General features: G+C 59.2%; 1 protein-coding gene and 1 long non-coding RNA gene across 6 annotated transcripts in view; one reads left to right on the top strand and one right to left on the bottom strand.

The window, feature by feature from the left end:
* Window positions 1–14,998: 14,998 nt before the first annotated feature.
* LBX1 (ladybird homeobox 1) lies at window positions 14,999–17,722 on the bottom strand. The gene is made up of 2 exons (XM_082721648.1): window positions 17,345–17,722; window positions 14,999–16,637 (listed from the first exon to the last, which is right to left on the bottom strand). The coding sequence occupies exons 1-2, from the start codon at window positions 17,667–17,669 to the stop codon at window positions 16,117–16,119; spliced, it is 846 nt and encodes a 281-aa protein (XP_082577774.1). The 5' UTR covers window positions 17,670–17,722; the 3' UTR covers window positions 14,999–16,116.
* A 343-nt stretch (window positions 17,723–18,065) lies between these two features.
* Window positions 18,066–18,724, top strand: part of LOC309860116 — a 44,144-nt gene continuing 43,485 nt past the window's right edge. For all 5 annotated transcript variants that reach the window (XR_014309163.1, XR_014309164.1, XR_014309165.1 and 2 more), the window contains exon 1: window positions 18,066–18,672. This is a non-coding gene — a long non-coding RNA (uncharacterized lncRNA). The remainder of the gene's footprint in view (window positions 18,673–18,724) is intronic.

Consider the following 18,724-nt stretch of genomic DNA (forward strand, 5'->3'; position numbering starts at 1 on the left):
GTTCTGCGTTTATTCCCACGCACATGTGCACGTCTCTGTGAAGATGTGCGCCCCTCTCTGGACACAGAGGCCACTTGGGGCCACTCTGGAGCCGAGCCAGGCTAGGGGTCTCTCCCCTTTTGCAGATGAAGGAACTGGGGTGCCAGGAGGTCCAGGAAGTTGGCCCAGACTTTCAGGCTAGCATGAGTGAGACCCTTACAAAGCTCTCCATCCCCACACCTCAAAGCCCAGCTCTTTCCACGAGACCTGCCTCCTGTCATACTAAAGCCAATGGTTGTTGTCCCCCTGGTCTGCCCAGCTCACTACTCCCTACTCCAACCTCAGCCTCTGCCTTAGAAGAAACCCGAGAAAGAAAGTCTCTGGGGAAGATTTTCTGGTAGGGCTTCACTGCCTGCTTCTCATTAATAACACCAGATAGTCTAGGGCAGTGGGTCTCGGGGACAAGGGAATTCCAATTGCCTGGAGGCCGTGATGGAAAGGTACGGCTCAGGGCCCTTCCCCTTAGAACTCCTAAATCTGGGCTCAACCTGTGCAATGTGGTGGTGGTGGTGGTGATGATTGTGGTTGTTTTATCAAGATCCCCCTACACCCAGACAGGTGCACAGCCCTTTATTAATATTAAAGCCACTAGATAAACCCAATTCCTTTATGGGAAGGGTAAGGGTGTGGCTGTCCAAAGAGATCAGTTACATTTCTTTGGTGGGAAAGGGGAGCTGGGAGGAAACAGTGGAAGGAGTTTCAGAGAAATCCCAAAGGAGGGGCTTGTCTCCCCCACCTAGGAGACTTTCCTGGACTAATTAACACCTTATCCCTGGCACTGAAATTCCTGAATAATAATCAGCATTTGTACTGAAACGTGTCTTTTAGGGGCACCTGGGTGGCTCAGTTGGTTAAACGACTGCCTTCTGCTCAGGTCATGATCCCAGGGTCCTGCGTTGGGCTCCTTGCTCCGCGGGAAGCCTGCTTCTCCCTCTTCCTCCGCTGCTCCCCCTGCCTGTGCTCTCCTGTTCTCTCTCTGTCCAATACATGGATAAAATCTTAAAAAAAAAAAAGAAAGAAAGAAAAGAAAAGAAAAAAGAAATGTGCCTTTTACAAAGCTCCTTTTGGAGACAGACTCATCTGGTCCTCAGTGCAAATGCTGAGGTAGACATCACTGTCCCCAGCTCACAGATGAGGAAGCTTAGTGGGATGGAGTGACTTGCCCAGGTCCCACAGCTAGAAGGTTACAGGCTCCAACCTGGGCTGACTGGTTCCAGGAGGAATGGATAGGAAGAGGAGAGCTTTTGCACTGCTTACAGACTGGTGACCTTAAGAATCTGGGAAAGAGGGGCACCTGGGGGACTCAGTTGGATAATCATCCCACTCTTGATCTGGGCTCAGGTCATGAGCTCAGGGTCGCTCAGCAGGAAGTCAGTTTGAGACTCCCTCTCCCTCTCCCACTGCTCATCCCCACCCCCGGGGTGCACAAGCTTGCTCTCTCTCTCAAATAAAAAAAACTTAAAACCTCCCCAAGAATCTGGAATAGAGGTGAAGAGAGAGTGGGCTGCTACATCCCAGGGAAGACTTGCAGGTCCCACTCCCAGGAATTCCCATGGCTCTGGGGTAGGGCCCTGAAATGGGCATTTTCTCAAGCTCAGCTTAGCCTAGGACCAGGCCCCCCAGCAGCCCCTCCCCAGCTGCCTCCTCCTCCTCCTTGACCTGCGTGGAGGAGAAGGGGACTCAGAGTCTCCCCCCCCCCCCCATGTAAGTGCAATGACTCCAAGGACCTCAAAATGTCCACACTCCAAAGAGGTTGGAGGCACTATCCCCTTATGGGAGACTACTGAAGATCTGGAGAGAGGACAGGAAAGAATGGGAAAGGTCAGAAGACTCTCTTTCACCTCTCCCCCCTTCTACTGCTTGGGTTTAAGGACTCTCATTTTCTTGGGCTGATTAAAGTACATGGAAATTCCCAGCACCGTGGCTCACTCTGATCAGCGTCTAGATGGGAGCCCTGTGTTTTGGACATGGCAGGTGGGCGGGGGGGGGGGGGTGCGCTGGATCCGAACTCTGGGATACCTATCCACAATCATAGAGCATCGCCTCAAATGAAAGGTTGTCACCAGATCTCGTGTCACAGGAGAACCTTCAAAGCGTATCTGTCCTTCTGTTACATACACAGGCACACGTTGCCCTCTTGCCGTCTTCTCTATGGACAGTCACAAAATCAGGGTTAAAGACTCAAGAGTGACCTTCACAGACGGCCTTCTCTCACGTCGGCCTAGCATTCCTGCCCACGCTGATCCTTGCTTCTCCTAGTAATGCAGGGAAGGGAAATGTGCCATGGGAGATCTCAAGAGAGGGTCTCTGGGCCAGAATGGCTGTGGTCAGGGGGGTCAGTGTCAATGGATGGCAGCAACCTGGGTCAGCGGGAGGGACTATTTGGTGTATCAGGGAATCAGGGTGTTTCAGGCATTGTGAGTGCCCTCATGTGGGTTTTCTGCCAGGGAGTGGATGGTTACCACCCAGAAACGGTTGGCACTCTCCTCACCTGACCTTTCCATCTGTAGAGTGTTAATGAGCAGATACAGCCCCTGCTGTCAAGCTTAACAGTCTTACTGTAGAGAAAGAAATTTCTAACTTTCCAGGCACCATATCAGCAGGCGGACAGCTGGCCCAGAGGCAGAATGGGAAGAACTAAGATTGGCATAGAACTAATGGGGGGGGGGGGGAGTGGAACTCAGCAGGACTGAGTCCTTTCTTCCCTGTGCAAACCCATGAAGACCAGAGAAACCTCTTCTGCCCATCTTGGAAAATAATGTTTTGGAAACATCCGAACTTGGAAAAGTTAGGATCCAGGCTCCCCTCCAGAAGGCAGAGGGATGGCTAAGATGACTGCTAGTACATCAAATCTAGATCAGAGAAGCACATCCTGCTGTACTGGTCTGAATTTTGAAGCCGCTCCGCACGGCAGCCTGCAGCAGGACCCAATTATGGACAGCAGAGGGAGCTCTTGCCTAACCTTTCCAGCACAGAGGCGGTTGCAAGAACCTCAACTTGTGAGAGCCCGGGAGGGTTCTGATCCTTGTCCAGGTGCCTGCAGAGGAGGGCTGGGCTTGGGTAGGAATAGGGATGACTACGGGCTCATAATCTTCCCTTTAGGAGCTCACCTAAAAGGAGGAGTGTCCTCTTGCGATGCCCCCAGGAGGACCCTTTTTCCTCCCCAGCAGCAGACGTGAGGTGGCCCATTTCTTAGCTCCATCCCATACCCAATTTCTTGAAAGGGCGTCCTCCCCAGCATCTGCGAGTTTCCAGGGAAGCCCTCACTCCCCGCCCCCTCAGCCATACGCCTGCTCTTCCTTGCCTTGCCGCGGCCTTCTCCTAATGGCTTGGGGCCAGGAAGTGGAGGTGATGCGTGCTCACGTAAGAGCTTGTGCTGTGTGGGGGGGATTGCGTCGCACTTGGGGTTCCAGAAGGGGTAGGAGAAGGAGCGGTGGCAGGACGGCGCACGCTGCTGCTGCGCGTCTCCACAAATGCCGCTAGGTGGCGCTCGAAGTCCGCTTCATAGAGAGGCGCTGGCTTTTTGAAGCGTGGATCAGGTGGAGGGGGCTAGCTGGGAGACCCCTCGAGGGCTGCAGGAAGGAGCCGGCTGCGGTCCAAGGACCGTCCTCACTGAAACAGGGGACAGCTCTGTACTTGAGGGGCTAAGAAGCAGCCTTGGTTCCTAGGAGGGCTGGAAGGGGGAGAGGAGAAGGAGCAAAAGGCACTGCTCACGTAGGCGAAAACGGAGGAAGGATCGCCCAGACCCTCTCCAGGAGCTGGAAAAGAATGGAGGATCCTCGGTCTTTTAGTCTGTTGTTGGCCCACCTGTCTGTCTGGATCTGAGTTCTGTTTTGAGGTCACTGGGAGAATTCAGAATCTGAATTCAACCCCGGAATAAACAATCCAAGCTCGTGCACGTGATTGTTTCCACCAGATCTGTGGGTCTTTCCAGACCCCGGGCGACCCAGATGGAATGGGCTGTAATCTCTGAATCTTTGGCTTCCCTTCCTTTGCTTTTCCTTCGGACACCGTCTGCTGACACTGGGGAGTTGGCCCCAAGCTTTGAGAAACGGCCCCCTACCCCCTCAGAGCCCAGGAGGAAAGGGGGACGCTCTCTAAACGCATCTGACCCAGACCCAGTTCCCAGATCAGAGTAAGTCTCTCAGGGACGGCCGGGGGCCATGCGTCCTTCTCTGCTTGGCCTTCCCTGAACTGATCCCTCCTGTCCCAGTTTGGCTTCTAGCCACCACCTGCAAAGTATTGAGACTCTGATGCCCCGATCTTGAGGTCTTCCCTCCAGACCATCCCGGAGGTCCTTCCTACCCCTCCCCATCTCCTCCCTTTCCGAGTTCAAATGGGAGCCTGTGTGGAGGGAAGGGAAGGCTTGGAGAGACCGAGGGTCGCCCTGCCGGCAGCGCAAGCGTTAATCCCATCCGGTGCTCTAGGAAATCGAGGTCCAAGGAGGGGCGCTAGAATCCGCCCGCGGCCGGGACGCACGGAGCACCGTCTGGCTTGGCGGACTGAAGCTCGGGGCAAGATCTGGACCCGCCCGCTTCCTTTCCAAAGTAGGGGGATGGCGGGGAGACGTTGCGTTCTTGTTGAAAGGGAGATAGAAATCCGGAATCAGAGACTGAAAGGGGAGACGACTGGGACAGAGAGGTGTTGCTCCCCCCTCCCCCCCATCCGGATCTACCCGCCCAGCTCCATAGGCTTTAGTAGCGTCTTCAGAGGTTGCCAAGCTCGTGGGAGGGGGGTAGGAGGGCTTGAAAGGACGCTAACTTAACCTTTGGGGGCTGCAATGTCCCCTCAACTCCCCAGACCCTCGGATCCCGCCCCCAAAAGGGCCAGCGTGGCGGAAGCTCCAGGCCCCCCACGCTGGGATGCCTGAGAGTGTGGGCCTGTTGGAGTGAGTGTCCCGGGACAGAATGAATCTAGGATTCTGGGGGAAATTGGGAGAAGTGGAGAACTGGGTGTCTGCCGCCCCAAAGTGCCCCACCCTTTTCGAAGCTTAGGCGCCCCCGCCCTCAGTGGGGCCTCTGGGGGATTGGAACCCGCCCCTGAGAGTCCCCGCCCCCCTCCCCGAGGCCGAGGTATTAGTGCTGCTTGATCGGACCTCATTTCCTGCGAAAATGGAAACATATCCTGGGTCCTTAATAAAGTGAATGACGAGACATCGGGTGTAATTGGGCTTCCGGCTGGTGGCTATTTCCTTACACGGACAGTGGGAAAAATACAAGTCCAAAGCGCCCAGATGTAATTATATGATTATCAGAAAGAGGTGCAGGAAGATTTCGCTGAGACCCGGAGACGACCTGAGAAATGGGCACAAACGCTTACCCAGACCGAGAGACCAAGGAACCCCGGACCTCCACACCGACCCCGCAATCCAAGCACGCGCATCAGCAAGCTTCGGCCTCTCCTCCCATCCTGAGACCCGCCCTGCCACTGTCATTGGAACACGGGGGATTTTTATTTATACGCTGGGGCGGGGGTGGGTCTTTTCCTTCCTCTGAGTGGAGGAGTGTCCTCCAGGGCAGGGGGTGGCCTGGCTGAAAGTCCCCGGACCCATCCCCCGGACCCATCCCCCGGACCACGGGCGCTGGCTGCATATTTCTATGCATAATCCAATTTTCTCCGTGACTATCTAGTTAAACTCTTTAACAACAGCTACATAATTAGAATTTGGATTCCCATTAATTTTCCCTGGGCCTCGAACCATTTGCAGCTCACACTGGTAATTAATGCGATACATCACTAACTTTACCCAGCGCCGGCCAGCCGGGCTCAGGTCGCTCGGCCCGCGCGCCTGGCGCCCCTGCGCCGGGCCCTGACTCCGGACCCCGCTTGCCGAGTGGGGGCTATTTCCCTCCCTCCAAAGCCAAATGCCTCGGCCCGCACACCCAAAGCCTTCTTTCCAGGAAATCTCACAATTAAAAATATTTATCGGGAGCAGATTTACGTTTCTGGGTTTCCAGTCTCGGGGCGTCTGGGTAGGCTATTAAGAGTAATTAGCATCTTTTGCGCATGCAGATTTACTTCGCTCATTGCCACATAACTCATCCCTAAAAGCCAGCTCAGGCGAACACTAGCGCCTCCGCCAAAGCCGCTGCCAGAACTACCGCCCCCGCCTGGGTCTGACTAGGGCTCCCGGGGCCCTGGGCCCCCATTACGCTGCTCGCTCCTAGTTTTTCCGGCTGAGCTGTCGGCTCCAGGCCCCGGAGGATGCGTGCGGAGCGAAGATTCCCACCCTGGACACGAGTGGAGCAAGGGCGACCTCACGCGGCGGGGGGAAGGCCCAAGCCAGGTTCTCCCGGCTGCCCGGGCCGCGCCGTCTGGACCCGAGTCCTCGCGATCCCATACCTGGAGGCACGAGCAAGAGGGCGTGTCTGTGTATGCACGCTCTGTGCACATGCATGTGATTGCTAGTGCGCGTTCCTGAGAGTGAGCGAGGGCGAACGTGGAAAATGAAGTGATCTCTATCCCAACCCCCCACTCCTCACCGCCAGTTCCGCCGCCCCCCTCCCAACCCCCTCCTTCCTGGGACCGCAGCTCCAATGCCAGTCCTAGGCCAATCCGCCAGGGCCCTGAAGTTCAGAGGGAGACTCTGGCCCCTACCTTGCCTCGGTTTCCCTTGAACAGAGCCGTCCCTACCCAGCCAGAGAGCCTGGAGCGCGCAGAGCCCCGCGGGAGGGAAGCTGGGTGGCCCGACCCTCTGCGGCGTCTGAGCGCAGGTTGCCTAGTGCTGGAGAGCCCGCTAGGGAGAAGCCAGACAGAGCAGGGAGTTCACTGAACAGCGGCTTTTGGGACTGCTGGAGGGTAGCCAGAGAGGGTGGGACCAGGCGCGGTGGGGAATCAGGGGTGGGAGCGGGGGCAGGCAGAGGGACAAAGTGGTGGTGGGAGGACCAGAGCCAGGGCGCCCGGCTGTGGCTCCCGCGCTCCCGGCCCAGGCACCCACTCCCGATTCGTTATTAACGTGCTGGGAAGTCCGTGAGCCGCCCAACTTTCTTCTCTTTAATGAGCCTAGAAGAAGAGGCTGCCCTGAAGGGGTTTGTTCATTAAAGATGTAGCTGGAGGAATATTGTCTCATTAATTATCTGGTTTTAATTACACTCCTACCCTTTGAATCCAGAGATGGGAAAAGTTGATTCAGTGGCACCGCCCCCTTTAGCTTAAAGAGTGGGGCCAGGCAAGGGGACCTGGAGGGGGCTCTGGGGACTGTGTGTGCCAGGCAGGGTGTGAGCCAGCATTGACGTGTGTCCAGGTGCCATTCCCCAAGCGAGAGGGCCTCCCTGCCCTGGGTGTGTGTGGACGAGGTCTGCGTGTGGATCCGAAAATGTGCGTGTGTCTGAGTGTGCATGACCACATGTGGCTGAAAGGCCTTGCGGACGTGACTTGGGTGCCTATGTGTGCTCCCCGGCTGTGTGCGGTTCTGTGTGTCTGGGTGTACATGTGGGTAGCTGAGTGTGTCTACAGACAGACCCAAGAGCAGGGTTCTAAGTGAACAGGAGTGTGACTGGGTAGCTGTGTTTGCACGTGTCTAAGAGGGTGGCTTCCTGCCTGTCAGCTCAAGTGGCAGTGTCTGAAGTGTGTGACCACATCTCTAGGTCTCTGCTGTGCCTGCATGTGCCCCCCCCCCACGTGTCTATCAGTGTTGGTGGGGGGCGCTGCGTGGCTAGAACATCACAAGAACTGGGACCTCTGCAAGGACATGGCTCAGTTTCTGAGGGTTGGCCGAGCTGGGGTGCATCCGGGAACCATGGTCCTTCTGGAAGGGGAGTTATTTAAGGGGGTGTTCGTCCCTGCCTCGCCCCTTGTCAGGCCGGCGCGTCGCTAAAGCGGGGGCCGTTTTCCCTTTAAATCGCGGACACTTTGACAGGGGACATTAAGGACCCGGCTGCTCAGGCTGAGCAGATCATAAAACCGGACAGGCAATTTCTGCTCCCGCCAAATAGCCGGGCAAACTCGTTCTGCATCTTTGGTTTTAATGCACTAAACTGGCAGCTAAGCAGGGAGCGAGCAAAGGGGGGGGAAGCCCCCCCACATACACAGGCGCACACACCGGCCCACAAGCAAACACCCCTTCACACCCTTACGCCCCACGCCCCGCCCCCGGGCCCCCCACCAGTGGAATTATCAACTAGAATTTGATTAATATGCAAATCGCAGGCAAACAGCTCCATATAATTCTTTCAGTGGAGAGTAATTAATCACCAGTTAAAGCAAATTAATACATATATCAATTTTGTCAGAAACATGCTTAGTTCAATCGCCCGTAAAATTGAAGTTTGAAGTATTAAGAGGCTCTGCAGAAACGCCAGGACTAAAACTTTCAAATTGATCCTATTTAGTAATCAATCAGGCTCTCCCCTCAGGTTAATCTGCCTAATTTTTCATCTCAAATCATACACTTTACTGACACGCCATCTAGCAAACAGTCGATAAAAAGTTAACAAAAATGATAACGACTCCAGCCAGAGCCATTGTGCAGGGCGGGTAGGTGGCAGGCAGCTCTGATTGCATTTCTGAGGTGGTTGGGGACTTGGTTTTTTCCCAGGCCAAGGGCTGGGAGCTCCCCCAGACAGCCGGCGCCGCCCTGCCCCACCACCCTTGTCTGCTGTTTGTTGCCCTCTGCTGCTGTTGGACTCCTCTCAGAACATGAGAACATTCGCCACATTTCCCCCAAAGTCGCCTCCACCGGCTAACTCCCCACCCAAGCCTGTGGTTGCCTAGACTGTCTGGAAGCGCGTGCACTGTGTGCCGGTGGTAACTGTGGCCTGTGCCTCTGTCACAGTGTCGGCATTGTGTGTACAACGGTGGGGATGGTGTTTCACTGTGGTGGGCGTGGGTGCTGCCGGCCACCTCTCTTTTGGTGCGTGTGCTGTGTTGTGTGTGACAACACTGCTTCTGGGGGTCCTGTATTTCTGTGTCGTTGTGTGTGTGCACAGGGTTTCTGCGTGATTCGGTGCCTGACTTACGCAGGCTTGCTTGCATTGTGTCTGAGACGTCTGTGTGACAGTGTGCTTGTTGTGTGTGCTGTGGACTGGCCATGCCTGGTGTACCATGAGCCTACCCGAGCTTGTCCTTTATCTGCACGTGGGCATGTGGTCCCAGAGGGGGGCTTCAGGCATCCAGGTCAGTAGGCCCCATCACAGAAGGCAGGGGAGGGGAGACAGCCCCTCTGGAGACCTTGCACTTGACTTTGAGTGGTCTCTGAGAGGTAGGAGGGGTCACCTCTTCCCCACCCTAGCCCCCATCCCAGCCTCCCTGCGGGGTGGAGATGAGGTGGGGTTAAGGAAGGGCAAATGGAGGTCTCGGGTTCTTGGTGGCGAGGACTCCCAGACCCTCTGCAGATCCCTTTCCACAGAGCCCCCAACCCACTGCTTCTGACTTAGGCCCCAGAATATGGTAGAGGTAGGGGTACGGACATCCAGTTAGGAACTCCTCTGTCCCATATCGTCAGATGCCACTTCCACATGTGATGACAACTTCTCTCAAACCTCTATATACACACGCTGATAACCCAATCTAGGCAGGTCTCCTAATATTCACAGGTAACTAATCCTCCTTCCCCACCGGGTCCACCCCTCCTTACACACAGCGAGCTGCATCCAGCTCTTCTTGGGGAAGGCCACCCTTGCCCACATGCACACATGACGCACAGCAGTCCCGGCACACACACTCAAACATAACACAACCGAATTCCAAAGCCGGCAGGACTCAGTCATCCTGCAGCCCTGCTGGTGGCATTGCCAACCCACCAAGTCCACTTGTGCGGGTACCATGTGTACCCTGCCTGTTTACGGGAGCCTCCACGGGGGAGGAGGAGCTTCCTTTGAACGAGCTGGGGGAACCTGGCCATTCAAGGCAGTTCTAGAACTGGTAGGGCCAAAGGTGGGTCTGCAGATTACTCTAGAGACAGGAGTTCAGCCTGGGGCCCAACTTGAGAAGGAAGAAGTAGGCAGGATGGACTGGCCTTTCCCCAACGGCACAGCAAAGGACAGCCCCCAACCCAAGCTGTTATCAAACAAGCAGAGTCCCTGCCTGCGTAGTGTTATTCACTGACCTCAGCTGCCTTCAGAGTAGACTCATGCCCAGGCTAAGGCCCTTCATCCCACCTTCTGCTCACTCCTTTCATGAGCTCTCCTCCTCCCTTCAGGCCATGTGCTCCTCTCTCCACCCCTGGTTGTAAGTGAAAAATTGAGTAGCCTGCCAAATCAAAGCTGTTCGGAGCTAGGACTCTGGTTGTCTGTCTGTAGCTTCAGTTTCACATCAATGTTGGTTCTCCCGGTTATCTGCTCCCACCAGCTCCCTGCACACATCACGTACCCCAGGGAGTCACTCACCTGCTGGTCACACCCACCCCGGGACAGAACTACTCCGCACCCCCCCCCCCATTGCACAAACTTAGTCACACCTAGTTGCACACACTAGTTGGCAACAATTGGTTACAGAATCACAGCAGCACACACACACACACACACACACACACCCGTCACCCCCAGCTGCACATGCTCTGTTTCCATCAATCAGCCGCACATGCCCAGTCTCTTGGTTGCACACATTCTCTGACACACTCGTTGGCACACCCCATGGATGCCTGTGAAGCTCGCAGGGCACACCTCCCTCTCAGCCTGGGGTCTCTCCTGGGACCGAACACTGTTAGGAGGTGGAAAGGTGACTTGCTGATAGCGGCCATGGATTGTGAGTGCAGAGGTGCCCCCCACCCCGGGGAAACTCAGGGCGGTAATGCTCCCTCCAGCATATTGCTCCCCACTCGTGAGTCTGCATCCGTCCTGGGAGCCCCCACCTTTCTTCACTTCCAGTCCCAGGAGCCACTCCTTTGGGAGAAGTGGCCGGTGGACCCACTAAGGGTCAGGCTGCAGCTCCCTGAGGCCTGCTGACTTCTGGCCAAGGAGTCCTGCACATGAGCAAGCACAGTTCTACATTCCAGCCCTGCACCCAGCACCCAGCACCCAGCAATTCTAGCGGCTGCTCGCATCATCTCGATGCCAGCCCCACTCTCCACCTGACATCAGCAGCCTCCTATCTGCTGGCCCTCCTGACCCCACTCCTCCCCCACCCCCATCTCTTCACCTTCTCCATTCTGGGCCCCTTACCCAGACACTCCTCCTGGGCTCCCTTATACCCCGTCCCTGGTGTGACTGTTTGGAGGAGTATCTGCAGTCTCAGCACAAACCACTTTCTGGGCCCCAAGAAAGAGGGCTTGGTTGTGGGGGTAGGGAGCAAAGCCAAGGCGCCTCTGGGTTCACGTGGCTGAGGACATGCAGGACGGGGTGAGTGGACTTCCCTGGACCCCGAGGCTCAGAAGGGTGGGGAGGAGGGGGTCCCCGCGACAACCGGCAGGGGCGGAGGGGAGGCGCGCGGCCCCAGCCCGTCCCTTTCAGGGGGGACTCATGCATCAAACTTCAATTTTCCGGACGATTGAATTAGTGATTTTTTTTCTCCTGAACTAAAATACACTTAAGTCTTTGGGATTAATTACCACGTTCTGGTCCCTCAGACTGGAGTATTACTTATCGGAGCTGCGTCTGACACCGGCCCGACACCTCGTAAAATAAGGAACTGCGCCTCCCGGCCTCACCCGGCGCCGACCACCCGGCCGCGCCGGGCCGGACCGGGCCGGGCCGGACCGGGCCGGGCCGGGAAAGGCAGAGCAGGGAAAGCCGAGACGCCGGCCTGCGCCGTGGGGCCCGGCCCAGCCAGGCCGCGCGCCGCGGGGTCCTAGGCAGGGAGAGCAGAGACCGCCCGCGTCCTGGAGCTGGGCAAGCCGGGCGGATGCCCCGCACCAAACAGGGAAGGAAGAGGCAAAGCCAGGCCGTTTCCCCCGCGCGGCCAGGAATCGAAAGTGGGTCGTCAGAGAGGCCAGAGTCCGCAGGGAACCTCCCTGCCACCGCCCCGGGCGCGGAAGGAACTCCGGCCAAAGGGCGGGTGGCCCAGAGGGTCCCGAGCTTTAACGAGTCTCGCCCCGAGAATGGGCGCAGGGCCCCCAGTCCCTCGCGCCATCCACGCCACACTCACACGTACACTCATAAGCGGGGAACACCACGGAAGGCGCGCGGCCCGCGCCCTCGGAGCGCACGCAGGCGGTGCACAAGGCTCGGCGGCCGCCCCCAACGCAGGCGGGTTGGCGGCCGCTAAGAGGCCCAGGGCAGCGCTGGGATTCCAGGCCCTCTCACACCGCAGGTCCCGGTGGTAGCGCCCGAAGCGCGGCCAAGGCCATCCGAGCGCTCCTGTCAGAGCCAGGAGAGCTGAGGAGAGAGGGTCGGAATCCAGGCCTCCTGACTCCTAGCCCCTCGCTGCCGCCTACAGTAGCCCTGCCCACTGCGCTGCCGCCTCCAGGCGCTAAGGGGCCGGGACACTACCCCACGCGGCGGTGCTCGGTCGGACGGAGAACTGGCCCAAACGGCCACGCGTGCTGGCGTGCTGGCAGCCGGGCTCCGGAAGCCCACAGGCAGCCTGGCGGAGGCTTTCCAACCAGCAGAGCCCAGGAGACTAATGGGGGATCGGAATTCGCTCCCCAAACTGTGCGGGACCCAACGGGCGCCGCGCTTTCCCCAGGCGTCCTCCGCTCGGCTCAGCCCAGGGCTTGGGCGTGCGCCTCTCTCCGCTTCCCACCGACGACCGTCTGGTCCTTCCTTTGCCCGCCCTTCTTTCTGACCTCTAGAAACAACGAATTCCTTCTCATCTTTAAAGGCCTGGGTCTAGTGCCACCTCCTCCGCGAAGCCCCCACCGGCCCCAGCCCAGAGCCGGCTCTCGGAGTTCTGCAAAGGGCATCTCCCTGCCCCACCGCCCAGGCCTCCTGATAGCGCCAGGGGGGTGCGATGGGGCTCCTCAGCTAGACTGGGAGCTCCTTGTGGGCAGGAACTGGGTCGGATTCGTTTCCATTTCCCCAGCCCCCAGCGCGGCCTGGCGCAGAAAAGACGCACAATAAACATTTGCTGAACCGAATGGATTTTTCCCTTTATTTTATTAATCCTTCCCCTTCCTTCTTTCCTTCTTTCTTTTCCTCCTTCCTTCCTCCCTCGTTATTTTTTATTTCTTGGTTATATTCAATTGTCATGTTTTTCAGGCTCATTAAATCCATTTAGAGACAAAAGAATAAAAGGCAGAAGGGGAAGGAGGGGGAGGAGGAAAGGGGGAGGGGAGGGGAGGGGAGGCCGGAGAAGCAAACAAATAACCCGCTTTAACTAGACGGGCGGATAAATGGCCCCGTTTCTCCTCAGCCCCGATGCGCCTGCTTAGCTGCGCGCCCCGCGGGCGCCGCAGCTCGGGTGGGCTCAGCCCCGGGGCCGCCGCCCCCAGCCCGGAGGGACCCAGCAGGGCCCGGCCCGGGGCCGCGAAGCAGCGAGCGGCCGAAGGTGCCAGGGCCGCTTCATTGGGATTCATGGGCGTGTTGGGCGGGCGGCCCCGGGCTCCGGGCGCAGGGCGGGGGCCGGGCGGGGGCCGGGCGGGGGCGGGGGTGCGCACGGCGGGCGCAGATGCCCGGGTGACCGCCGCGCCGCGGTCCCCGCGCCGCCTTTGTGCCGGGGAGGCGCGCGCGGGGACCTAATCCATCAAATTGTCTACAAATTGTGAAGAAAATTCAAAAACCATATGGTCGCCAGCGCCGGCGCGCTCTGGGCTGCGGAGGGCCGCGGCCGCGCCCGCACCCGGAGCCGCGGGGGGCTGGGCCCGGCTATTGTCGCCTGTCAGCGGCCGCCCGGGTCCATTCGTCCCGGCCTTCATGGTCCGCGCTCCGAATTACAGACCCATCCATCCTGAGAGAGGGCGATTTATGTCGCCCGGGAGGAACCGGCCGCACGCCCGCCTGGCTGCCCCGCCGCCTCTCCTCCTTTCGTTCTCTCCTCTCTCTTCTCCCCCTTTCCCATTCCCTTCCCATTCCCTTCTTCTCCGTCTCAATCTCTCAGTCTCTGCCCTTGCGAAGCTTTTTCTCTTTCTCCTCCCGACCCGGCCCCCCGCCGCTGCCCCTGCCTCCGAGGCTCCTGCTTTCTTGCTCTGCTTTTGGAGTGTCTTTCTGTGCTCCTTTTTCTGTTTCTGTCTCTTAGTTTCCTCCTGGACACGCACGCTCCCGACTCAGGCCCCGGGGCCCCATCGCCTGCCCGAGACCAGATGCGCATTTCTCACATCAATTTTGCGGAGAAAGAGAGCCTAGCGGCCCGGAGGCGGGACCCTTCTTTGGTGACAGCGGCCACTCGCCAGCCCAGCGACAACAAAAGCCCAGAGAGAAACCCGCTCTGTCCGGAAAAGTGAAAGCTGCCTGCGTCCTTGCCCCAGCCGCCCTGGGGGCGCTGGGATCCCAGAGAGTCCTGGGGGATTGACGTCTGTGCCCCCAGCTGAGTTTGCAGGGCCCAGAATTTTTGAAGGTTGCCAGAAATTCACCCCAACTGTCAGAGCTTCGGGCTCACCACCTCCCTGTGCGAGTGTGCGCTATTCAGCTTGCACTTGGTGCCGCCGGCCTCATTTCCCCCACACCCCCGCCAAGGGCAAGGCCCTCCGGCGGAACCAAAACTTGGGAGCCCTCGGGCTGCACCCTGTTGCCCACTGAGCTATACCTGAGATACACAGGACGCTTAGCCCGCGGCCCGCAGAACGCGGGAAGAATGCCCTGGAGTGGGCGTGGGATGCACGGAAAGCAGGGCTAGTCCTCCCACCTACCCACCGTTTTCCCCCAAATTAACTTCCCATCCACGACGCCCCCAATGTATGCACTCTTTCTCCCAGCAATGCACACGCCGCACTTTTTACCCCGACCTGGCGAAGACCGCTGCTCTCGCCCCCATCCCCAATTTGGTAGCTGCCGAGTTTCCGAGCCGGAAGCGCTCTCTCCTCCCGCTTTCCCCCGTACCCCTTATCCTCGCCCCTGCCCCGAAACTCCTCCAAATCTCCCAAGGCCAGGGCAGCCGGAAGCGAGCAGCAGCGAGACACCCAGCCTGCCACGGCTTCCCTGAATAGAGCCCACTCATTCAGACACGGTCACCGCCCGTTCTAGTAAAATGGCAAAGACTTTATTTATCGGAGAAAGAGGCCTTGGGTACAGTCCTGGGCGGAGAGGGCAGGGCAGGAGCAGGGAAGGGGCACGTGGGACCCACCCTCATCGAGTCACCCCTTGTCTGGGCAAGTGGAGCCAGGAGCAGGGCGTTGGAGACTGCAGTCAGACCCAGAGCTGTGGAGGAGGTGGGGCGAGGGCTTCGGGTGGCCTCCTCTCAGTCTCTGTCACATGCAAAAAAATTCTAAAAAGAGTAAAAAATAATTCTAGGGCTTTGGGTTCCGTTTTAGTTGGTTGATTGGTTGGATTTCTCCCTGCTTTGTCCTGAAGACCCGGACCCCAGCAGTCAATCCAAGGAAACCGAGAGAGGGTCAGGAGGAATCTTAAAAATAGCGTTAGTGGGGATCGGGAGGCAGAAATGGCATCGAAAACAGACTTCTGCGGACTGGAGGGTAAGGGGGAGAAAAGATCGATTTGAAACTTGCAAGTCAGGCCCCGGCTGTCCTCCTCAGCCCCTTCCCACGCCGGGGGGGAAAAGGGCCGAAGGAAATAAAAGAAGTCAACTGCAGTAGGCCTAGGGAGGCGAGGAGGAAGAGGGCCAGTGCATTCGCCACATGCAGAGAAAAATCAAAACAGTCGGGGTGGGCCCCTCCTCCAGACCGTGGGATTCAGGGTTCGTTACCCTCGATAGTGCCTCGCCCTCAGCAAACCCAGCAGCCCGAGAGCTTGGAAAACATGGAAATCTCCGAGATTTAAAAAAATAAAAGAAAGAAAAAAGTCAGGCCGAGGTCGGAAGAATCCGCTATATAAGTTTAAATATTTATACAGGAGCCATACAGAATTGCACGGCGAGGGCTCCCGGGGCGGCGGAGGCCGCACGCGGCGGCCGGCCCCGCCGGCCAGCCCGGGTTTATTGCTTCGAGAGGGAGGAGGCGGCTGCCGGGAGCTGAGTCCGGGCCGGGGACTGGGGGGAGAAGGCGGGAGTTGCAGAGGAGGTCCCAGCTCCCCTCGGCTGTCCGGCTGTCCGGGAGGCGGCGGGCGTACTGGCGCTTAGGGGCCCGGCCCGGCGGAAGATCCCGGGCGCCGCTCAATCGTCCACGTCGATCTCTTCGTCTTCCTCGTCCTCTGAGCAGTCCTGGCTGCTGGCCGGCTGGTCCGTGAGCGGGGAGGCAGGAGAGAGCTGCAGGGGCCCGGCGCCCGGGGCCTGCGGGGCGCCTGGAGGGAGCGCCGGAGAGCCAGGCCTCGACTTGGCCCTGCCGCAGCCACCGCCACCGCCGCCCGCGGCCTCCGAGTTCTGCTCGAGTTCCGCCAGCGTCACGATGTCCATCTGCCCGCTGGGGCCCAGTTTCTTGGCGGACTCCACGTCGGCCTTCATCTCCTCTAGGTCCCGCTTGAGCTTGGCGCGTCGATTCTGAAACCAGGTGATGACCTGAGCGTTGGTGAGGCCCAGCTGCTGCGCGATTTGATCGCGATCGGCTGGTGACAGGTACTTCTGGTAGAGGAAGCGCTTCTCCAACTCATAGATCTGGTGGTTGGTGAAGGCTGTTCGCGACTTTCGCCGCTTCTTGGGGGTCTGCCGCTGCCCGAAGATGGTCATCCCGTCTCGGCCTGCGAGGAAACCATAGGATAGGCTTGCGCCAGGGGAGAGAAGACCACACCCCGGCTCTAGTTCACCCCACCCAGGCCCGTCCTGCCTGAGGTCTGCTGCAGTTCCCTTCTCGGATCTGATTCGGCCTCCCTCCCGGACTAGGGCAAGACTCGCTTAAGGCAAACCTCCTTTCCCCAGACACTGTCTACGGGAAGTCTCTAGGAGAAATTGTTTTAGTCTCTGCTCCCCACCTAAGAGTTGATTTGAAAGACCGGAGGTCGCTAGAGCACAACGGAGCCAGACAGGGACGCCCTGACTGCCGGGTAAATGTTGGTTCTACGCTTCTTCCCAATCACCCCCACTCTCCCCGTACCCAAAAAGTCCTCCTAGCTGAAAGGCTCTCCGTTCTCCAACCCAGCAACAGGGCGAGGAGCGCCCAGGCTACTGGGAACCGGAGGGAGCCAAGCAGAGCAGGCAAATTGCGGAAAGGTCTTGGGTTCCCACCACCCCTCCTGGGTCACTGGACTCTGGCCTATCCAGAGGTCCCTAGAAAATAGGTTTTGGGTCCTGTCCCACTCATTTCCACTCCCAGCGGCAGCGGCTTGGGCTGGAGGGCCCTGACGGCAGGCGCGGGAGGAGGCGGCAAGAGGCACAGGGCACAAAGAGTGGGGCACAGGGAGCTGGGCGTGGGGTGCTGGGCGCAGGGGAACCCAGCGGCGGCGCCTACCTTCGGCTGCCTGCAGGACGCTGACCTCCAGCCCCTTAAAGGTCTTGCTGGCGAGCTCCTCCAGTGCGCACAGCGGCGAGGTCTGCGAGAGCAGCGCGCGGCCCGCCAGGGGCAAGCCGCCCGGCGCGTGCTTGTCCGCGGCAGCCAGCAGGTGCGCCGCCCCGCACAGCGAGTAACTTCTCCGCACAGACGGCTTGTTGAGGATGTCCTCAATGCTGAACGGAGTCAGCGGCTTGTTGGAGTTGGCAGGAGGCGGCAGGTGATCCAGCGGGCTGCGCCGCCGCTCTTCCCCCGGCGCCGCCTTGCCATCCTCCTTGGAAGTCATCTCGGCCTCGTTTGGGGGCCCGGCCGGGGCGGCTCGGGCCGCGGGGACCCAGCCCGCGGGCAGCTCGGGCGCCGGGCGGCGCGGGTGGGCGGCAGCGGCGGGTGGGAAGGAGGCCGCGCCGGGCCAGGCGCGGGGCCGGGCGTGGGGCCGGTTAGCGCAGCGGCAGAGGCGAGCAGAGCCGCACGGGGCCCCGGGAGGAGGGCGCTGACGCGGGCGCCGCGGCCGCCGCCGGGGCTTCCAGCAATCCGGGGCCGGAGCCGGAGCCGGGGCGCGCCGCGCGGGGCTCCAGTTTCGCCAGCCCCGGTGCTATTTAAAGGTGTCAGGTGGCTCCGCGGCGGCTCCTGGCCCCGGGTCCTGGCGGCGACAGTTGGAAAAGCCGAGGCGAGGGCGCCGATCCCGTACTGCGAGGGGAGGCGGAGAGATGGGGCAATTGACTATTGCTAACAAGTTAGCCCTGATCGAGGAGTAATCAATTATCTGCAACGGCACTTCTCTATTTCTCTTTTCTCCCTTTCTCCTCTCTTCTTTCTCTCTGTTCTCTCTCCTCCTGTTCTCTCTTTCCCTCCCTCTCTCTTCTCTTCTCTGCTCCCCCCGTCTCTCTCCTTCTCTCCCTCTCTCTCGCCCTCTCTTTCACTCTCTGTCTGTCCAATGCAGGCGGCTCTAAGTTGGGAAGCTCATTAATTAGCGGGCCGGGGGTAGGAGGAGCCGGCTGGAATTAGCCTGCCTAATGCGCCTGTCAGTCCGGGCGCTGCGCCGCGCTCGGCCCGAGCTGTTTGTAAATTACATTAGCGGCGCCTTTATTGTACCCGAACCTCGGGCGACTCAAAAGCCGCCGCCCCCACCCCAAACTGCGAGCCTCGCTCCCGGCGCACCCGCCTCCCGCCGGCCTGGCTGCGCTGGTAGCGCTGGCCCGGAGGTCTCAGGCTCTCCGACCCGGGATTTGGCGCCCGAGAAGGGCGGTGTGAGCCCAGCCGGAGAGGGACGCGGCCGCCGCGCGGGCCAGGTAAGACCAGGAGTCTGGGTGGGCCGCGTCGCTGACCAGTGCAGACTTTGCT

The sequence above is a fragment of the Mustela nivalis genome (genome assembly GCF_964662115.1).
Source record: "Mustela nivalis genome assembly, chromosome: 2".
NCBI classification, from domain to species: Eukaryota; Metazoa; Chordata; class Mammalia; order Carnivora; family Mustelidae; genus Mustela; species Mustela nivalis.